The sequence below is a fragment of the Trematomus bernacchii genome, unplaced genomic scaffold (genome assembly GCF_902827165.1).
Source record: "Trematomus bernacchii unplaced genomic scaffold, fTreBer1.1, whole genome shotgun sequence".
Classification (NCBI taxonomy): Eukaryota; Metazoa; Chordata; class Actinopteri; order Perciformes; family Nototheniidae; genus Trematomus; species Trematomus bernacchii.
The window spans coordinates 5,597,948-5,616,860 of NW_022987821.1; the positions used below are offsets into that span (position 1 = coordinate 5,597,948).

Below are 18,913 nucleotides of genomic sequence, written 5' to 3' on the forward strand. Positions count from 1 at the left end.
ACTGGAATAGAAACAGGATTATCCCCGCTCTCACCGGTAATACAACCAATTTTCTACCCTAGCCAAGCATTCCTCTGATGGCCCCAATACGGTGCCCTGGAAACACCCATGTGTGTGTACTCTGAGTCCTCGAACATGGATTAGTTTTTGCTACATGCTTGAGTCCATGTTAGTATATCTGTTGGCCGCAGAGTTGTTTGTGCTATACTGAGTAGCTTCATTATCAAAGGAGAAATCTACTTCAAACCATAGATTTTATACATTTTGTACCTACTGTTTAGTCTCTTCTACTCAAAAAAGGACCATCATTTAAAAAATAAACATTATGCCGTATTGAAAAAGATGTTAGCGTTGCGATTGAGACCGAAAACCTATTAATAAAATGTGAACTATTTTTGCACCTCGCTGAAAAAAAGAGAAAGGCAAGTTGAGGTAACTTCAATGAACACATTAACTTTGTTTTATAAACCCAGAGGTTTAGAGGCATAACAAAACCTCTTTACCATGCCTCCAGCTGCCGCTTCAATACTTTAAATTACAATGAACTGCTTGGGAATTTAAAAGGGGAAATATGTGCCTTGTTTCAAATTGATTGCCATTTCTCACATAATCCGTGGATATCAAGAGCCAAAATTGACAGTTCACCCCCCTTGTACCTGTGCACTGTCAATATTCATCACGCTTTACAAGCATGGAGAAACCCATTCTCCACACATCTTATCTGCTCTTTGTTGAATTGGATATTTTCTGTCTGGAAACACTCGACTCTGCCGTCTCTTCACACCTCAGCCGCTTGAAATTCAGAGAAAGAAAAACAACACCAGATGCACAAAGCTTAGGACGCGCAATCCGGAGGAAGTATTTGTTTTTGTGCACAGCTCCATCAGCTGAATGCAAACTGCAGTTTAAATCTTTTTGGGTATGGTGCGTTCTGAAACGTACACACATATTTCACTTCCTGTCCGGACACTGAGAGTGGGAGGTTTATTCTCTCTGATTCAGATTCAAGCGCTTGAAAAAGCAGGTGTCTGAGATAGTCTTTGTAGACCTGTACCTTCATAAAGAAAGGGTGAGTCAGAAGCTGTGTGTGTGTACTGTATATATGAGGGCCTGTGTGTGTGTGTGTGTGTGATGATTGGGTTACCAGACTACTGTCAGGATTCTGCGCACTCCTTCTGAATTATGCATCTCTCGTTCAAAGAAAGAATGAAGAATAACGTGAGAGGGAGAAAACGGAGGATGGGGGGGGGGGCAGTCGTAAGATAAATGACAACAGCAGAAAAGCAGAGCATCTCAATAGACTGCTACACACACACACACACACACACACACGCACACGCACACGCACACACAGCCGTTCTAGACAGCGATGAGAGAAGAGAAGAAAAATGGGTTGATTAGTAACAGCGGATGAAATGAGGAAGTGTGTGTTTGTGAGTTTTGTGTGTGTGTGTGTGTTGCTGATGCTTATGTAAAGACTTGAGGCTTGAGTGTTCCCAGCATGCAGTTGTGTTAGACTAAAGCAAGGTGGCACTGTTCATCCTCTTACTGTGTAAAGTATGAGATTGTTTCCACTTACTGTCAAATCCATTTGTGTTTTTTTTGTCGTGTGTATCTTTAAATAATGGCATTATACAGTGCGTGAACATCCCTGATTGGATATATAAATATATATATATGCGTGTGTGTGTCCATGCTGAACGTACTACTTTCTCCCGAGTGTATCCCATGCAGGACATGCTTCATTTGGCTAATTAATTCTTAGCAAGTACATCAATTATTAAAGACACTCAACTGTTCCATCTGTGAGTTGCAACATGTAAACACCATTTATTGTTTACAGCAGCGCGGATAATTTCATTTCCTGCTTATTGGACATTCAAGAACTATAATGCATGTAAGCTCTGCGTCTGATTGGCTCTCACAGCCTGTGCGAGAGCAATCTCAGTAATAAGTGTTCATAATAATGTGTACGTTTTATTGATCACAGTATAGAAATATGTTTTTCCTCTTACGATCTCATAAAGAAGAGGTCAAAGGTCAGGCTTGGTTACATCTCAGGAGTATGGAAACTCACACCATGAGGTCATTTCTCAACTCCCTGCTGTGTAGGGATGTCACAATACCAGAACATTTACTTATCAGTAATAATATCTATACCATTTTTTATGTTTTCATTCACAACCGTCACAAGACTATACAATACCAAAACCTACACTTTAGACAAAACATGGTAAATCCCACAAGTTAAAACAAACAAAAAAAGCAGCAGGGTTAATATATATTGAATACAGTTGGATAACAATGTAAAAAACTAAACGTTACATCACAAACAACTGTATTAATATGTGTAATTGTAAAAAACGAAATCTTAAGAACATTAATTTGAACAATACTAATACTAATTTTCTATGAATAAAACTTGTAAAATCTTATTATGTGACTCAATACAATCGTCATCTGTTAGCTCTGTTATTAGACATGTATGGTTGGGCTAGCTAACAGCTAATTTAGCATTATAAGGGCAAACATGGCATGTAAACAATGGCTTTATACAGTTTCTCTAAGGCAGTGAGGAGATTATGATCAAGTCACAGATTTTACATCATGAAACACTTTGATACTGTTGAAAAGCATCTGAGAAGTAACCTGCTGTGGGTTCATTTTGCTGTGTGATGGTGTTTCGCCTCACATAACAACCTTTTTATCCCAGGTGTTACTCATACTAACATTACTACACTGTGAAAATCCATTCCATCAAAAAGCTTTTTCCAGATTTAACCACTTCTCCGATCTTCCTCAAGGGAGACAGGTTGCTCAGTTGTCTTGGAGTTGTTAGGGAAAGGCCCCCTTAAGAATGAATTCAACATCTGGAAAAATATTACAGTATCAACCAGGGACTACTTTATCTTGAACATAATACTGTTGAACGTGTCCCTTCAGTATTTTGAAGGCACATCTGTAGCATTCATCAGGCAGAGTGGAGCCCTTATTTTATATCCTGCATTATTTACATCCATGGTAACGAGATTGCTTCTGAGATGCATACTTGGAAATTAGGTTAACAACTATTACGGCAAATTAATTTAAATATACTCAAAGTCTGCTACAGTAGAAAAGTACACAAATCAATTCTCACGGCTTCATTGTAAAACCACTTTCGTTGTGAATAGGAGCATCAGTTAATAAATAAACCAACATAATAATTTGTTCTAGTATTACAGGATATGTGTGGGTGGGTGTACGCTTGCCTTTCTATGAAATCGAGTAAAATAAGACTGCATTTGTCCCCCTCAGGCCACATTTATTCCAACAGTTTATAACCCTGCGCCCTAGGCAGTGTGTGTGCGCGAGAGTCCACACAGACGCAGTGTTTATCTCGCTCTCTGCTTCACGCGTGTTATTGTATATGGCTTTCATGTGTGTCATGATAATCGCTTGGCTCCACACACACATATATACACACACACACATTTACACACACAGTCTTCCCCAGCTAGTCTGGTCACGTTGGATACACACGCTGCGTTGTGATTTACAGACGATCGTAACATGACAATATGAAGGCTCCAGCCATTTGTATTTGGCTCAGGTATCAGTGTGTGTTTGTGAGTGTGTGTGTGTGTCGTATGTAAATGAGACAAAGGGGTCACATTATTCAGCAGTGGTTGACATGCAGGCTCTCCAGGTCCATATCAATATCCCCCCCCCGCAGACGCAGCAGGAAAAATAAGGCGATTTGTTTCCTAGAATACTAATCACGGTCAGGAGGGATGAGGGGAAAAAGGTGTGTTCAGTAAACACACCAGGAGCCGGTTGTTTTCTTCATCCTGGGGCGCGGGGTCCTCCAAAAGAGCATGTTGGAGCTGTGTGTGAAGGACTGAATCTTAAACCTTTTTGAAATAAAAGCTTCTCCCAAGTTTCCTCTCATGCTGTGAGCGGCTGATAGCTCACATTTAATCTGTAGTGAGAGAATGGAATCAGCTTCTCTCGTAGTACATGCGCCAAGATATTGTGAAACAACAGGGGGCAAATCTTGTAATATTAAAGGAACTCAATTTACAATTTAAACAAAGCATTTTATTCTCTTAAACCCTAAATTATACACAGATTATAATACAGGCCTAACCGGCTCAGGGGCCTAAAGTGTCAGTGTGTCTAGTTCTTACGTAATGGGGCTGTTTGCATGTCTGTGCCCAGGGGCCCATTGTCTCATAATCCACCCCTGCCCCTAGTGATTTCTAGCCATGCACATATATGCTGTGTTAGATTGGTAAATTATATACTTTTACCATTGAACCATTTCATGTTCTTCTCTTTACTTGTGTAGGATGATTAGGATTCAGTGTACAGCTTGTCAGAAAGTGTGTGTTTGCTGAATCAGTGATGGTTTGCCGTCAGCGTTTTAACCCACTGATACGCTTTCTCTCACCTCTGTTCGACCCTCAACCAATCAGCTGTCAGATATTTGAGCACCCTTTTTTAGTCTTTTTAACAGTTAGCATTTAAAGAATTAGTTAACAGTTTTTTATTTGTTAGATCTTTGACTAGGAAGATTTTTGACTGAATTGAAAATGAGAAGTCTTCATCCCGACTGAAATAAAGTGCCTTTTTTTTTCTGTTCTTCAGCTTGCTCCAAATCAAGCGATGCATGATTCATTCTGTTGATACTTTGTGTTTGATTGAGTGATGAGTGGAAGCAGCAAGGCGGCCTTCATTTGCATCACTCCCCGCCTGTGTCAGCCATAAAAAAAATAAACTCCCAGAAAGCAAATCATCATCATCACCCCTCCACACATTAAAAGAAGTTGTTGTTGTTCAGAACGAATAAATCGTAAAAGTTTTTTTTGGAGTAGCTCATTGCTGTGTTTCCGTCCGTGCTCGTAGCGTGCGCGCAAATCACATTACGCCCCGAGTCTTCTTCTTCTTCTTCTTCTTCTTTGATTGATGCTGTCAGCGAGTTTGGAGAAAGAGACGGAGGCTCGGGACGGGAAGGAGATAAGGAGAGAAAGAGGAAAGCAGATAAAGAAGAGAGAACTAGCTCAAGAAGCATCCATCAAGCGGCCAATCAGATTGTTTTTCTCTTTCTCTCTCTTCCCTGCATCCGCCAGCGCCTCGATCCCTCATCCTTGTACTCTCTAATGCTCACACAAATGCAGAAAAAGAATCTCCTTTGCATGGCGTCGACCAGATGAGGATATTGAATCACAGGCGGGTGAGAGGCGGCGTCTCGGCGTGATGGATGATACATATTTGTCGCCTCCTCTTTGCTTATTGTTTACACACTTTTTTAAACACTCACACACACGGCCTCTGCGCGCCTCTTGTTGTTAATCGACGTCCTCCACCCGTCTATTGTTTTATTTCCATCCCTCGTTCCATCGCGGTTATTGCTTTTCATTAAGTGGTCATTTCCTTCCTTCTAATGAGAGCGTCACACCGCCACGCGCCCATTTATCAAACCGCGATAGCACGGCCCTGAAGTCCACACACACACACACACGCACACGCACACACTCCCCTTCGCCCTATCTGCCATCATGTCCCTGTCTCAATTAGGGTTGTTTGTCGTTCCTCTGCCCTCCGTCCCGTGTTCATTTGGCGCCCCCCCCCGTCTCATTGTGGCAGCCGTGTCATTGTGTTTGACAGCTTCTCATTCTCGTGTCGGATCTCATTTCACTGGTAATTTCATACACCTCGCCTCGCCTCGTGTGATAACTCCTCTGAGCCGGTCAGATTTTTGGAATATTAAACGAAGAAAGTTATTGTGGCAACTGATTATAAGAGGTTCTGATGAGCTGTGAATCCAGCACACACACATCCTCACACTTGGCAGGATGGAGCAGGTTGCTACCCCGCTGTTGGCAAGATAAATCACATAAAAGCCTCTCTGTGATGGTGGCACAGTGGAGACGCTATATAACCTGGCTGCGTGTTGCTAGCTTGTTCTCCTGCCAGAGTTCCCATTGTTTGATTGTCATCTCGAAGAAAGCTTGCACATTATGTTGAGAAACCTATAATATTTAGGCCGCTGTCTGACTCTGTGTCTCCTATCCAGCTTTTAGCGGTGTTCGAAGTCCAGCGCGGGAGGACGGAAAGCCCCAGAGAGACCCTGTCCAACGGATACTCCAGCGCCGCCCCCAGCCCTGAACCCCAGTTCTACTTTCCCCACCTTGAGTACCAGGAGCCAATGAGAGCGGAGATAGAAGTCAACGAGGCCAGCCTCAAAGCCAGTAAGTCGAAACATAACATTTCCAAATTCATCTCATGAAAATACCTAGTTTCTAAATGTAACAGAAGTTTCTGCACAACACAATCAACACATTTCTTTGTGCATGTGAGAAAGTGCATCGCGGGGAGACGGAGGGAGGTGTGTGTAGGCGTGTGACTGTGTGAGAGAAAATGTTAGAAATACATTTATGGAACAGCTGTGAGCTGAACCTGCTGAGTAAAAAATTGAGTTTTTCTTTTGTTACTGTAACTTGATTGCGTGTGAAAACAGATGCAGTGTTGACGCAGCGTTCTCTCCCGCCGTCCGCACTCTTCATATTTTGTTCATATTTTCACACTTTGTTCAGACTGAGAGACACAAATGCGGCACTTCTGGAAATGTTTTATATATCGACTATTAAGGAATGAAAAGTGTTAAATGTCTATGTAAGACTTTAATAAGTTTTAGTGCATGTAAATGGTCTGCCAACTGATAGGCTAAGGAGCGGAATATCTCTAAGAGGTTGACCATTCACAACAGAGCCGGCCAGCTAACCAATCAGAGCAGACTGGGCTCTGGTTTCAGACAGAGGGTGAAAGGAGGTGCTGCAGCACAGACAGTATGAGAAAAATAAAGAGCTTTTTGAACCTGACATGTCCCAGTAGAGTCTTTAAATGTAGTTGACTAAAAAACATGATATTATTAAGAGACACGAAGCTCCTTCATTTAGAATTTTCTGCGCTTTTATCTTCCCATCCTGACAAAAACGTCTCTCCGTGCACCATTAAGTTGATGGATATGCTCCGATTCTGCTCCTCACATGCTAAATATCTGTTGTTGTCATTTGATGGTACAACCAAACCTATTCAGGGCATGTTTCTCAAAAACAACTCTTATTCTACGCCTCCTGTTGTACAAATATTCAGTGAGTTGATGAAGGTCACTCCCATAAAGCAGATACTAAAACACAAGTGAGAATGACACTTTAACAGTGCACACGACTATATACAAATACAGCTTCAAAACGAACAAGGAATGGCAGTTATACTTGTTTTTAGCAGTCAGAAAATAAAGTGAACAAGTTATTGGGTCATGGTGCGTCTCCAGTGGGAAACATCATCACAAGACTGGAAGCCTGAGGGAGCCTCTGGGGAAAAGTCTGCTCTGTCTGGGCTGCATTTAGTTCTGGCTATGGATACATATTACTGTAAATAATCTCAAGAAGAGCATGACTCCTTTCTGTACATATCATTATTTACTATTTCAGTGCTTGCATTGATTCTTGAATGCCAGGGGGTTGAGATGAAAGATTACATTAGCCGGGATGGGTCTGTCTAATCACTGGACCCCCTTTCATTTCCCCTCTCTCCATCTGTCGGCTATAGAATAACAGTGTGACACCACCACACACATACACACACCTGCCCTTTGCCACCCCTCTCCCTCTGCCCGCATTTGCCCTCTGCCCCATCATCTGCCCCCCCCTCCACTCCACGCAGTCATTTTCTGCCTACTCTACTATTCAGCTTCAACCACCTGCCATCCAGCCCTCTAGACCCTGACCCCCCCCACCCCATACCTTCTCCGTCTCCGCCCTGTCTCTGCATGGCTTCCACCTCTAACTAGATTAGCACTGTAGCCTGTTAGCATGCCAGCCGAGCATGAATGGACTAATTCAGCCCCCCCCCCACCCTTCCTTTAACCCGGCGGGACCTCTTCCTGCCTCCACTCAGCTCTGCAGCCCTGTTGAACCCTGACTAACTTGGTTATGATGTGACCCTGTGACGCCCCGCATACAGAGCCAGACTCATGCAATAAGACAGCCTTTTGTCATCCGGACACACACACACACACACACACACACACACACACACACACACACACACACACGCAGGATTCGACAAAAGAATCCCAGCATGCTTTTGGGAGTTAAACAGCCCCAAAACCGGTCAGCCATCCACTTCTGAGAAGGTCTCAGGGGAGTGTGTGTCTGTGTGTGTCACTGTGATTGTGTGAGCTGTCCCTTTTGCTGTTACAAGATGAGTTGTCAACTGGGTGTTACACACATTTAATATTTGCTTTGGAATTATATTTATACTGTAGTGCTGAAACCAACAATTATTTATGGTCTATAAAATGTCTAATAACAGTATATGTGCTTCCCAGTTTCTCACAGTCCAACGATGTTGTTTAATAATGTCTTATATTGTCAGTCCAAAAGCAGAAATATTCTGTTATTTATGAAATCAAATAGAAAAGGAAAGACATCTCGTTATTTAGGATTGCTGCAAAAATAATTTAGTTTATCTTGAAGTATTGTTGTTTAATATTCCTTTTGATACCTGTTAGATCTTGTATGACTAAAACACATTACACTTGATTGTCAGTATCAAAAATAATCCATTAGGTATATTCAGTATGTCAATATAAAGTCCTATCAGCAAAGCATATCCATGGCATATTCCAACAGTAAAATCTCTCCTTAAAAATGTCTACCTACAGCGGCATGCCTAGCGTTGCATGGAAATGACAATGAACTGCATGTTAAGCTAAGACATGTAGCGACTGTTCTATTAGCCGCTTCAAAAGGGAGGGAAAAACGTTCAAAGCGTTAAACAAGATTAGATAAAAGCAATGCAGGCTGTCATGTACAGTATGTAAAGACTTGAAGTGGGTTGTCATTGTCAAATTAGAGTTAACATAGCAAGCTGTGGCATTATCATATATTTATTGTGCTTATGAGCCCAAAAACAGAATGGGGCTAGCAGCTGTGGGATCATAAGATGTAGGCGACAACATCCTCCCAGACATTAACCTATTTATCGACGAATCATGTAAACTGGGGTTTCTGGGAAAAATTGGGTCACCGCAAACCATGTGAATGCTTTAATCACACTATCACTTTAATCTGATTGCTCCCAATAATCTGGTTATAGTGTGCATGTAATCGCAGTGAGTGGTGGCGGACAGAACACAACGTAATTCAGTAATCAGTCAGGCATCAAAGTGTTTGTGTGGCACGCTGGACTGCTGTTTGTACTGGGCGATCGGCCTTCACACTGCCCCAGTGGGATGATTAGACCTGCATTGATCCGCTGCTACACACACACACACACACATATACACACACCCACACACACACACACACACACACACACACACACACACACACACACACACACACACACACACACACACACACACACACACACACACACACACACACACACTTCTAGGAAGAGACTCCTTATCGCATCATCCCATGAGCAGCCTGAGCCTGGCTTTATCGATTGGGAGAGAAACAAGACCACCCTGGCCCGTGGCATGAAAACACACACACACACACACACACACACACACACACACACACACACACACACACACTACACAACTGCAGACAAATATAAATATAAAGAGTACACAGACGCCATACACGCATGCTTGCTCATGCAAACTCAATGGCAAACAAAGGCACTCACACTGATTAACATGTGCACAGACACACACTCACACACACACACACACACTCACACACGCTCAGACACAGTCAGAGAGAAACATGATGCACCCTTGTTTTCATCCCGCCCCAGCTTTGAACTAGCTCTGCAGAACTCTCACAGATCTGAAAACAAGAGGAAATTCTTAAAATAAACCTCAGTGTTCAAAAAAATTGCATAAGCAGTCTAGTTAGGTGATGAGTCGGAGGCAGATAAACACAGAAGTGGAAGTTCAGACGGCCTCTTCAGGGTCTCTCCAGCTACATGAGTCTCCAAGGGAAGATAAGGGAGGTACATGACGTGTGTGTGTGTGTGTTTCAAGGTGTTTCTTTCTCTGGCCCAGAAGTGGTCCTTCTGATTAGTGTTGCTGGTGACGCAGGGTACCTTGTGGTTGTCAGTGTCAAATTAGCACACCTAAAATACATCCAAAGTTGTAGTGCCTCCACCTCTTCTTCGCCATTTTGGCAGGAGAGTGCATGTCAGAAAATGTCTGTGATCTTAAAATAAATCTAAATGTCTGCTCACACAGGGCATGAATGATGTTCAGCTACTGAGAGCTCCAGATGCCAGACAGCTGCTTTAATACCAAGTCTCTACCCATCACGTTATGATTTCGTTTTTTTTTCATTCGATCATGATATTCATTGAGTAAATTCTGTTTTTATCATGAGAAAATTAGATGTTAAAGCAGCGTGTGCTTGAGGCTGTTGCTACCTCACACGGGTTTTCATCAAGTTACTCTGACCTTAAGGTTTCAAAGCCTTAGGATGTCAGTTTCACGAGAGCTAATCTTAGCCAAGGATATTTCTAGTATGCCAGACACACTTACAGTACATTGTGTATATGTATGTAATAATACAAGCTGGTTCAGTGTAAATAAATATTCCTTTTTCTCAGGGAAGTAAAAAGGGTACATTTTAAGTAAATATGAACCCACGCTAAAAGCCTGTTAGCACCAGGCCAGTCACCTTTGATTAGTAATGTCTCTTTCCCAGACTTGTTTATACCCGGCCAAACAGTGGCTGACCCAAGAGAGTTAAAACTGTCACGCTCATCAATATCCCTGACCCTCTGTGACACCGTTTGACCCTCCGAGGGGTCGGCACAGGTTAAAGGTGAAAGCCGGTGACCCTCAGGTTCCTTCACACGGGGCTCCAAGTGGTGGGAGGATTGATGGAGGCGGGTTTGACTCCGATGGATAAATGGAGGAGGATTTATGGGGCTGGCCGCTGGGTAATGGAGCCTGACTGTGACCATGGAGCGGCCTTGGTCACTTGGGAAAGTTGCATCATTGACATTGTGGTGAAGTATGCAGGGTGTCACAACTTCAGGCCTTATTTGCAGACTTGTAAACTCCATTATAGCCACTTTAGAAGTTTATCATTGAGTGTCTTTAAAGAGGCTGGCCTTGCAGGTATTCTGGTTCCTAATGTACCTAGCATCCTTGCAGTTTGATTTAATGTCCTGCAATGCATCACTCTGTAGGATAGGTGTCAACTTTTCTCCCATATTGTGGGAAAGTTCTTTATTTAAACCTCAGCAGACCACTTTAAAGCACATGTTTGAAAACCTGATACATGCTGTTCGGAGTACATGTGTATTCTTATCTGTATTCACTTCCCATGAAGGCTTTGGACAGGTGGACACAGAGCGGAGAACCATCCATTAAGTTTTACTGCTTTCTATACACGGCCCCTTTGAACTTGTAAACGGTTGCATGTGTGGGTCTGAAAGAAGTGGCGAGAGTGCTTCCTGAGCATTTGCGTACAAATACAGGGTTAAAAAAATATTTAAAAAATAGTGTGTTAGTATTATAGATTTTAATTTAAGTTAATCAGATGGAGAAATCAGAAGCAATTGATGTGTTGCAGCGCTATGTGATGTCTTTTCTGTGTTTTTCTCCAGCCTTTTAGAAGATACCTTTTATTATTTCTGCTATTGTGTTTAAATCAAAGCAAATTTCACAATTGCAAATCATCTATGCTGTTTTCTGCCTAACATTTCCAACGTGAAGTCTGCTTTTCTAAATCAGATCAGACCACATTGTGTTGATTTCCTCAGTAAAACAACATCAGAAAGTGGGAGATGGAGGAAAAACACAGGAATATCTGAGCCCTTATCAAAGAAAACACATTCCTTAAGCTTTTCCACACCTGTAAATTCCCTCGCATTAGTCTTATCGAGTTAGCATTATGCCTTTAAACTTTCTCTGTCAGAAGGATTGAGACCGTATACACCTGGTACAGCAGAATCACTAATTATTAAATCTTTTTTAATCACAACATGTTGAGATCATTTGAGCCATAAAGGATATTTGCACATGTGTCTTGGGTGGTTGTAATGACCATTATTCATCTGTCTGCAATCACACTCACACACACACACTGCCCACTACTTCTTCCCCTTATGTTCTCCTCCCCTGCTCTCTCTATTCTGACCACGTTAGACCAGGACCCTGTCACTGACCCTCCAAAGAGAGATTGATTACAGGAAAGCAGAGAATTTTGTTTGCCTTCCCTTCTCTGCGCGTCTCACTTTTCGAGGCTTTTTCCCCCCACTATCTCTCCCCTTCCCTTTCTGTTTATCTCCCCTTTTTCTCTTTCCCCTGTCTTTATTTTCTCCTCTGTCAAGTCAAATTTGGAAAAACACCCCGCCACGGGTTTACATCCTCGAATAACAGTCTGGGGCGGGTATTAAAAGCAAGAGGCAGCAGAAAGGTCCAAATTAGATTCCTTTGAGTTGCTTTGTTGTGGTTCAGACCTGCCCATGTTACCTCTCCCTCCGCGCATTTGGGCTGCGGGGAAGGGTTGTGGCAAGTGTGTGTGTGCATGTGAATGTGTGTGTTTGGGGAACAGCTGGGCATATGAAAATGTACACTGTGGGTGCTTGGGCGTATCGCTACAGGGTTGTGTCATCGTGGAGTCATCTTGACATTATTATAATACACGTTTTATACAGAGATAGATTTGTTTATATAAGGTGTTACTTCACCACTTTTATCTTGTCCATTTTCTTCAGGATTCCTATTGGCTCTGCTCAATAAGGAGTCTGTTTTTGTTTTTCAGGTGCCAACAGACTCTCACATTTTCAATTTTGTATGCGCTTTGGTGTGTTTTGGAGAGCACAGAGAGCCTCAGGGGTCCGTCTCACCCAGCTAAGGCCAGCTGCTCGCTGCGAAAGATGCCAAAAAGACAGAAGAACATTTTATTTCTTCTTCTCTCACCTCCTTCTACCTTTCCCCTCCTCCTCCTCCTGTCATGACCCTCAGTGCATTTGGAGTTTAAGAAATGACACATGACATGGTTTCTGTGCAGTAGTGTGTTAAATATAAGGCATCCGGTGTCATGTCTTCCTCCATATCTAACTGTATGTTCTTTCCTACAGACACACCTCTGCTGGTGAGGAGCAGCAGTGACTCTGCACTGACCCCCTACCAGGCGAGAGCCACGCCCCCATCTGATAACCATAGCAACAGGTCACCTGAACCGGTAAGTCTACTACCAAAGTAAAATAAGGTTTATAGGGGACTGAAAACAACTAATATATATATTTTTTTTGCAGTTTGCAAGACAGCTTAAGTTGCTTTTAATGAAATTAATCCAGTGTGTCTTTCTTAATTGAGGAAGTCACTGATTTCCTTCCCCTTTTTTATTGCTTTTTAACCAAGAAAAGAACAGAGAAAGCAGAGAATAATTTAACAACACGTTATTTTTCGTATAAACTCCTGCTGTTCAAACTAGCAGGAACATGTTTTAACCAAAGCAAGAGATAAAATATATAAAAACTGTAAAAAGAGCGTAAAGAAATCACGGGAGAGATGAACATATCTGAATATTTCACTGGTGTGTAGAGACTGGAAAGCCAGTGTGTGTTCCTCCTGTGGTCCAGCTCTACGCCCCGGGCTGCACTTTGAGAGGGTCGGCTTTTCAAGTGCTCTGCTTCTTTCTCCAAACAGAGCACCATTAAGGAGGACTCAGTGTGCGTCCCTCTGGGTGTGTGTGGTGGGCAGCATGGAGGCTGTGTGAGGTCACGCTTACATGTGTGTGTGTGTGTGTTTAGATAAGGTAGAGAAAGGGGGTCCTGTTGTTTCCCCCGCCGCGTTCAGCTCAGCGGTGACTAGGCAGAACGCGGGAATCAGCGGGCGGCGAGTAAACACAATGACACAGCACATATTCCAGGGCCTCGTACAAACGGAGCAGAGCGAGCAGCCTCATTATAGATGATTTACCAAGAAATCTGTGTGCTGGCAGACAGATGCAGCTTTATTTAAACCCACACAGTTGTTGTTTCGCTCACTAGCAGATGTTGTCATTGTCTGTTTACAAAGTTTTAAACCCACTTCGGCTCTATCATTTGGTGACAATGCATGTGATGTTTCTCGAAACTCCTCCACACATGACACAGGGGAGCAAGAAGGAGTTGTAGTGTGTGTGTGTATGTGTGTGTGAAAGGCTAGGAGGGCCGTCACAGCTCTTGGGCATATTGAGTCCTGGGCCTGATGGACTTCCAAAGATCAATACACTATCACTTCATCCACTGTACTACTCCGCTCCAACCCCCCACCCTTATCTCCTACACTTACTCATACACACTTACAAGTTACACACACTCGTGTCCCTCTTCGTCTTGGAGGTATTGAAAGCTAAATAAAGTGTAATTAAGGCTGATACAGTGATAAATATGCGCCCTGCCCCTTTAATTGATTTAGCTGCCTGCTTTGGTGGAGGCCAAGGTTGGCCCACTTCTCTCTGTCTTTGAATCACACGCACTCTGAGTCTCTATCAGAAGAGCTAATGAAACCGGCAAAAGGCTGAGCAGTGCTAAACATGCAGCCGGCCCTTTAATTGATTGGGACTTCCTGCCGTGTTCGAAGCTAATAAACGAGACGTTTTAATGTTGCCTGCTAACGGCAGTGAAGTGAATGCTTTTCCTTTCCTTTCCTCCATCACTCTCCTCTTTCCTAATCAGCGTTACGTTTCTGCATCCCTTCGCTCTGCCTGATTTTCAAAACCTCTAGGTGCAGTGATGCAATGGAGTGGTGCAGGAATGAGTCCTTTAACCCAAAAATGAATAAGCATTTGAATGCATCCTTATCTCCAAGTTTTTTTGAATGTTTTAGTGGTTAAAGCCTGAAATAAGGTCTGTGTTTAGCCTAGTGTTTTTTAGATAGATAGATAGATAGATCGTACTTTATTGATCCCAAATTGGGAAATTGTTTTTGTTACAGCAGCATAAAAGGCATTTCACAATAAAACAAAATATACAAGAATAGAAATAAAATAAAATAAAATATAAAATATAAAATATACATGTCGAAATAGAAAATATACATGCAGATATTATATATATATATATATACAAATATATATATATATATTCAAAAATATATGGAATTATGGAGTATTAAATATGAAATAGCCTTCTTACTCCCGCCACAGAGCTTATTTTCTACAATATACCGAAATCATACGAAAAAATCCCATTGCTTTTTGTCAAGGAACCCTTGTGATGCAAACTCCTAGGTCGGCCTACACGTATACGTCATCACTGCACCACTCTCTACATGTTAACACAGCGGGAAGTCAGACTTAAATCTCTAAAAGCTAACACCTTGGCTAGCTTTACCAAATTCAGCTGTTTTCCCGTCCGTCTGTAGAGTGTGTGTTTTGTGTTTCTCATGCTAGCAGCTGGATGCTGTGTGTGTCTGTGTGTGTCTGTGTGTGTTAGCCCCTTGAGGATTTGTGTTTTCTCAGCGAACATAAGAGAAAGAATGTGACCACAGCAGTCGGTTGATGTAATGGATATGATGAAGGTCAAGGAGCAGCGGCGAGCACACTGAAGCTGTGTTCCTGCAGTGTGTGTGTACATACAAACAACCTTTCTTACACACACGCTATTTCTCAAGCGCCTGACGTGCAGCAGGCGACTACAGCACCCAGAGGAATGACACGAAAGAAACACACACCTCATTACTCATCCAACACACACTAACACTCACACCTCATCTCTCAGACGTTTGCACACCTCCCCGTCATTCACACATACCTTCAACGACAGACGACACATGAAGTATAGCAGGACGGTGTGCAAAACAATAACAGAGCAGACAACCTGTTAGTTGTTCTCAGACAGGTTTCACAAATGATAGCACTCGTTCCGAGATTACAAAGCCTGCCACATTGAAATCATTCAGTGAAGAAAGCAGATTATGTAAATGCATATTATTTCACAAAGTTCTTATTTTTTGGTTGAAACACTCAAATAAGTAGCAGCTGAAGTGAAAGTGCTGATAGGAGCTGTAATATAAGCACATAGAGTCAGCAGAGAAGAGTGTTAAACAATGTTTTTTTTAAGTGTACGTGTTAAAAGGAGTTTTAGGAGTCAGCTGAACAAAGTTTCTGTAATGTGAATAATCACATTCACTCAATGCTGCTAATATGATCTACTATACGTGATCACTGGAAGTTTACACACATAAAGGCACTAACCTGGTATATTCACAGGGATGGGGATGGCACTAATATTTTTTCTTTGTGTGTTTTATATACGAGCACTGAATGGTACAAAACAGGGAAGCTGCTGTTTTTACGTCTGTTTTTTAGGAGTGCTCTAAGGGATTAGATTGGGCATTATGGCGTGATCCTTTAATGTGAAAGCATTGAGGAAAGACGTGTTTGTGTTTTTGTGTGTATATGTGTGTGTGCTTCCCTACATCTTATATAACACTGTAATTGTAGTCAAGCAGACATGCCTTTTTATGTATCTTGATGTTATTGTACCACGTGACACAGTAGCTCAATTCCTGTAAAACTGGAAGTGTGTTTTCCACGAGTGTGTACATGTGTTCATACTAAGCTGTGTGTGTGTGTGTGTGTGTGTGTGTGTGTGTGTGTGTGTGTGTGTGTGTGTGTGTGTGTGTGTGTGTGTGTGTGTGTGTGTGTGTGTGTGTGTGTGTGTGTGTGTGTGTGTGTGTGTGTGTGTGTGTGTGTGTGTGTGTGTGTGTGTGTGTGTGTGTGTGTGTGTGTGTGTGTGTGTGTGTGTGTGTGTGTGTGTGTGTGTGTGTGTGTGTGTGTGTGTGTGTGTGTGTGTGTGTGTGTGTGTGTGTGTGTGTGTGTGTGTGTGTGTGTGTGTGTGTGTGTTAAAGGAGGCTGTCTGTAGGAGCTAATGGCGTTGCGGGAAGATGCACAGCAACAATGGAGCTCGTCTTTCTGCCCACACACACACACACACACACGCTCCATTGTGGGGTAATCTCCCACTGCCCAGATAAGTGGGTCACTATTTGTAAAGGAAGAATATGTGTCCATAAATACACCACAGCTCTGCAGAGAGGATGTGTGTAGGTGATATTTGCTGTGGTATAAAGCATGTTTTTACCCAGTGTGTGCATAGGGGTACACTGGGGAGTTGAGTGTGGTGGTGGGTGGGGGGGTTGATACGAAGCTGGTGGGCGGGAGCCTTTTAGCCATTAATGCTGGTGACACAATGAAAGTGACAAGGCAGAAGGACCTAATTGCACCCCTCTTGTCTTTAACGATTGGGGGGGGGCAATCTCTCCCAGTCCTTGAGCGTCTCTCAACAGTTTGACGCCGTCCTTCTCTCTTGTCTTCCCACATTTCTTTCTCCCTCTTCCATTTTCTGTATTCGTTTCCCCCGGGGTTTGTTTCATTTCGTCTTAAAAATAGAGCATCGTCCTTCACGGGGCAGGGATGCAGAGAGGGGGAGGGAGCAGATAGAAATGTACACAGAGTAAGAGGGACAGTAGTGGCGAGCTCAGCGTCCGGCGGTCGCCCTCTCCTCGCCGTCTGCAAAGGTGATTGATGGCGGCGTTAGATTGTTTTGCTAATTGGCGACGGGCCTCCTTGTTTTCACCGTTTGTTCAGTGTCAGCGCTCTCTTAATTTGTCCCTGTGGTTATTATCATGTTGACTGTTTGTGTTTTTCATCAGGAAATCAACCATGTACTGAAAGGAGCGTTGAATCGACTGCGCACAGACGACCCCCCCGCCAAGATGAGCCAAGTTCACTTCAAGTAAGCGTGTGTGTGTGTTTCAGTGTGTTTATGAATGGACACATCATACTGTAGCTGGGTACGGGGCAGTGTTGGAGTCTGGGATTAAGCAGTCTTTGTTTGACAGCCTGACACTGGATTAAGGGGTGTGTGTGACAGTTGGTGTGTGTGTGTGTGGATGCGTCCCAGTACATGGTGGTGTGCCATGAGCCGTTTGTGCCGGAGCAGAGGTGAGTTTTAAACATGATTTTGATGGAAATTCCACCTCAATTTATTGTAAAAGTTGTCCAGATTACTAGTAATCTTAATGCAACCATTTACTCACTTTTACAAAGTTATGTAACCGGGGCTATAAAACTACAAACCAGGCAGTGTAAACATCTCAACATTACTGATTACTGCCAAACTTAAATGAACATTTTCTCAATTTAACTTGAATTAGAGTTAAAACAGAGCATCAGAATAAATGTTATATTCTATGAGAATACATTCTGATGCAATCCCCAACATTTTGATTAGTAACTGTAAGAAAGAAATGCATTTATTTTGTATTTGAAAGATGTTGCCGGTAACTTTACAGCACTGCTTGTGCGTCAGATTTCATAGACGGGTTAAAAGCGACATATAGACAAAAACAACAGAAACAAAATAGAGAAGAGAGGTTTCCAAAACATGTAAATCCAACCCAGAATTCAGTTTAGAAAGGGCTTTGTTTTGGACTAGACCCGGCACGGTTAGGGACATTAATATATTAAGTGAGGGGGCTGCACCTCATGATTTTCATTATTGATTAATATGTTGGGTTTGTTGGTTCATCAGTCTCAGCCTGTCCCACTGGGACGCTGATGCCCCGCCCACTGTGTGCGCGGGGCATAAACATGATTGGTTAATGTCATTGCCAATCTACATTTGATGTCTACATTTGATCATTTATGTATTATAGCGATCTCAGCATCAGCTACATAACAAACATCAGGTTTATGTCCCACTCTGCTGAAGTAGGGAAGAGGTTGTTAAGATTCCCCTATTTCTATTACACGTCTTTATATTTCATTATGATGCTGTTGTAATCAATTGACATCCAGGGCGTTGACCTGTGACCCCTGTGAGGGGAGTGTAGTTGCTCTCTATCGATTCTGTTATTTATGGGTCATCATGCTAAAAGCTCATAGTTGCGGTCCGTCACACTAAAAAC

General features: G+C 42.7%; 1 protein-coding gene across 4 annotated transcripts in view; it reads left to right on the top strand.

Moving 5' to 3' along the window:
• pard3ba (par-3 family cell polarity regulator beta a) overlaps positions 1–18,913 on the top strand; it is a 116,128-nt gene that overhangs the window by 18,415 nt on the left and 78,800 nt on the right. For all 4 annotated transcript variants that reach the window (XM_034151302.1, XM_034151303.1, XM_034151304.1 and 1 more), the window contains 3 exons: positions 6,059–6,233; positions 13,093–13,196; positions 17,657–17,739. In XM_034151302.1, the coding sequence (XP_034007193.1) occupies positions 6,059–6,233; positions 13,093–13,196; positions 17,657–17,739 (362 nt within the window). The remainder of the gene's footprint in view (positions 1–6,058; positions 6,234–13,092; positions 13,197–17,656; positions 17,740–18,913) is intronic.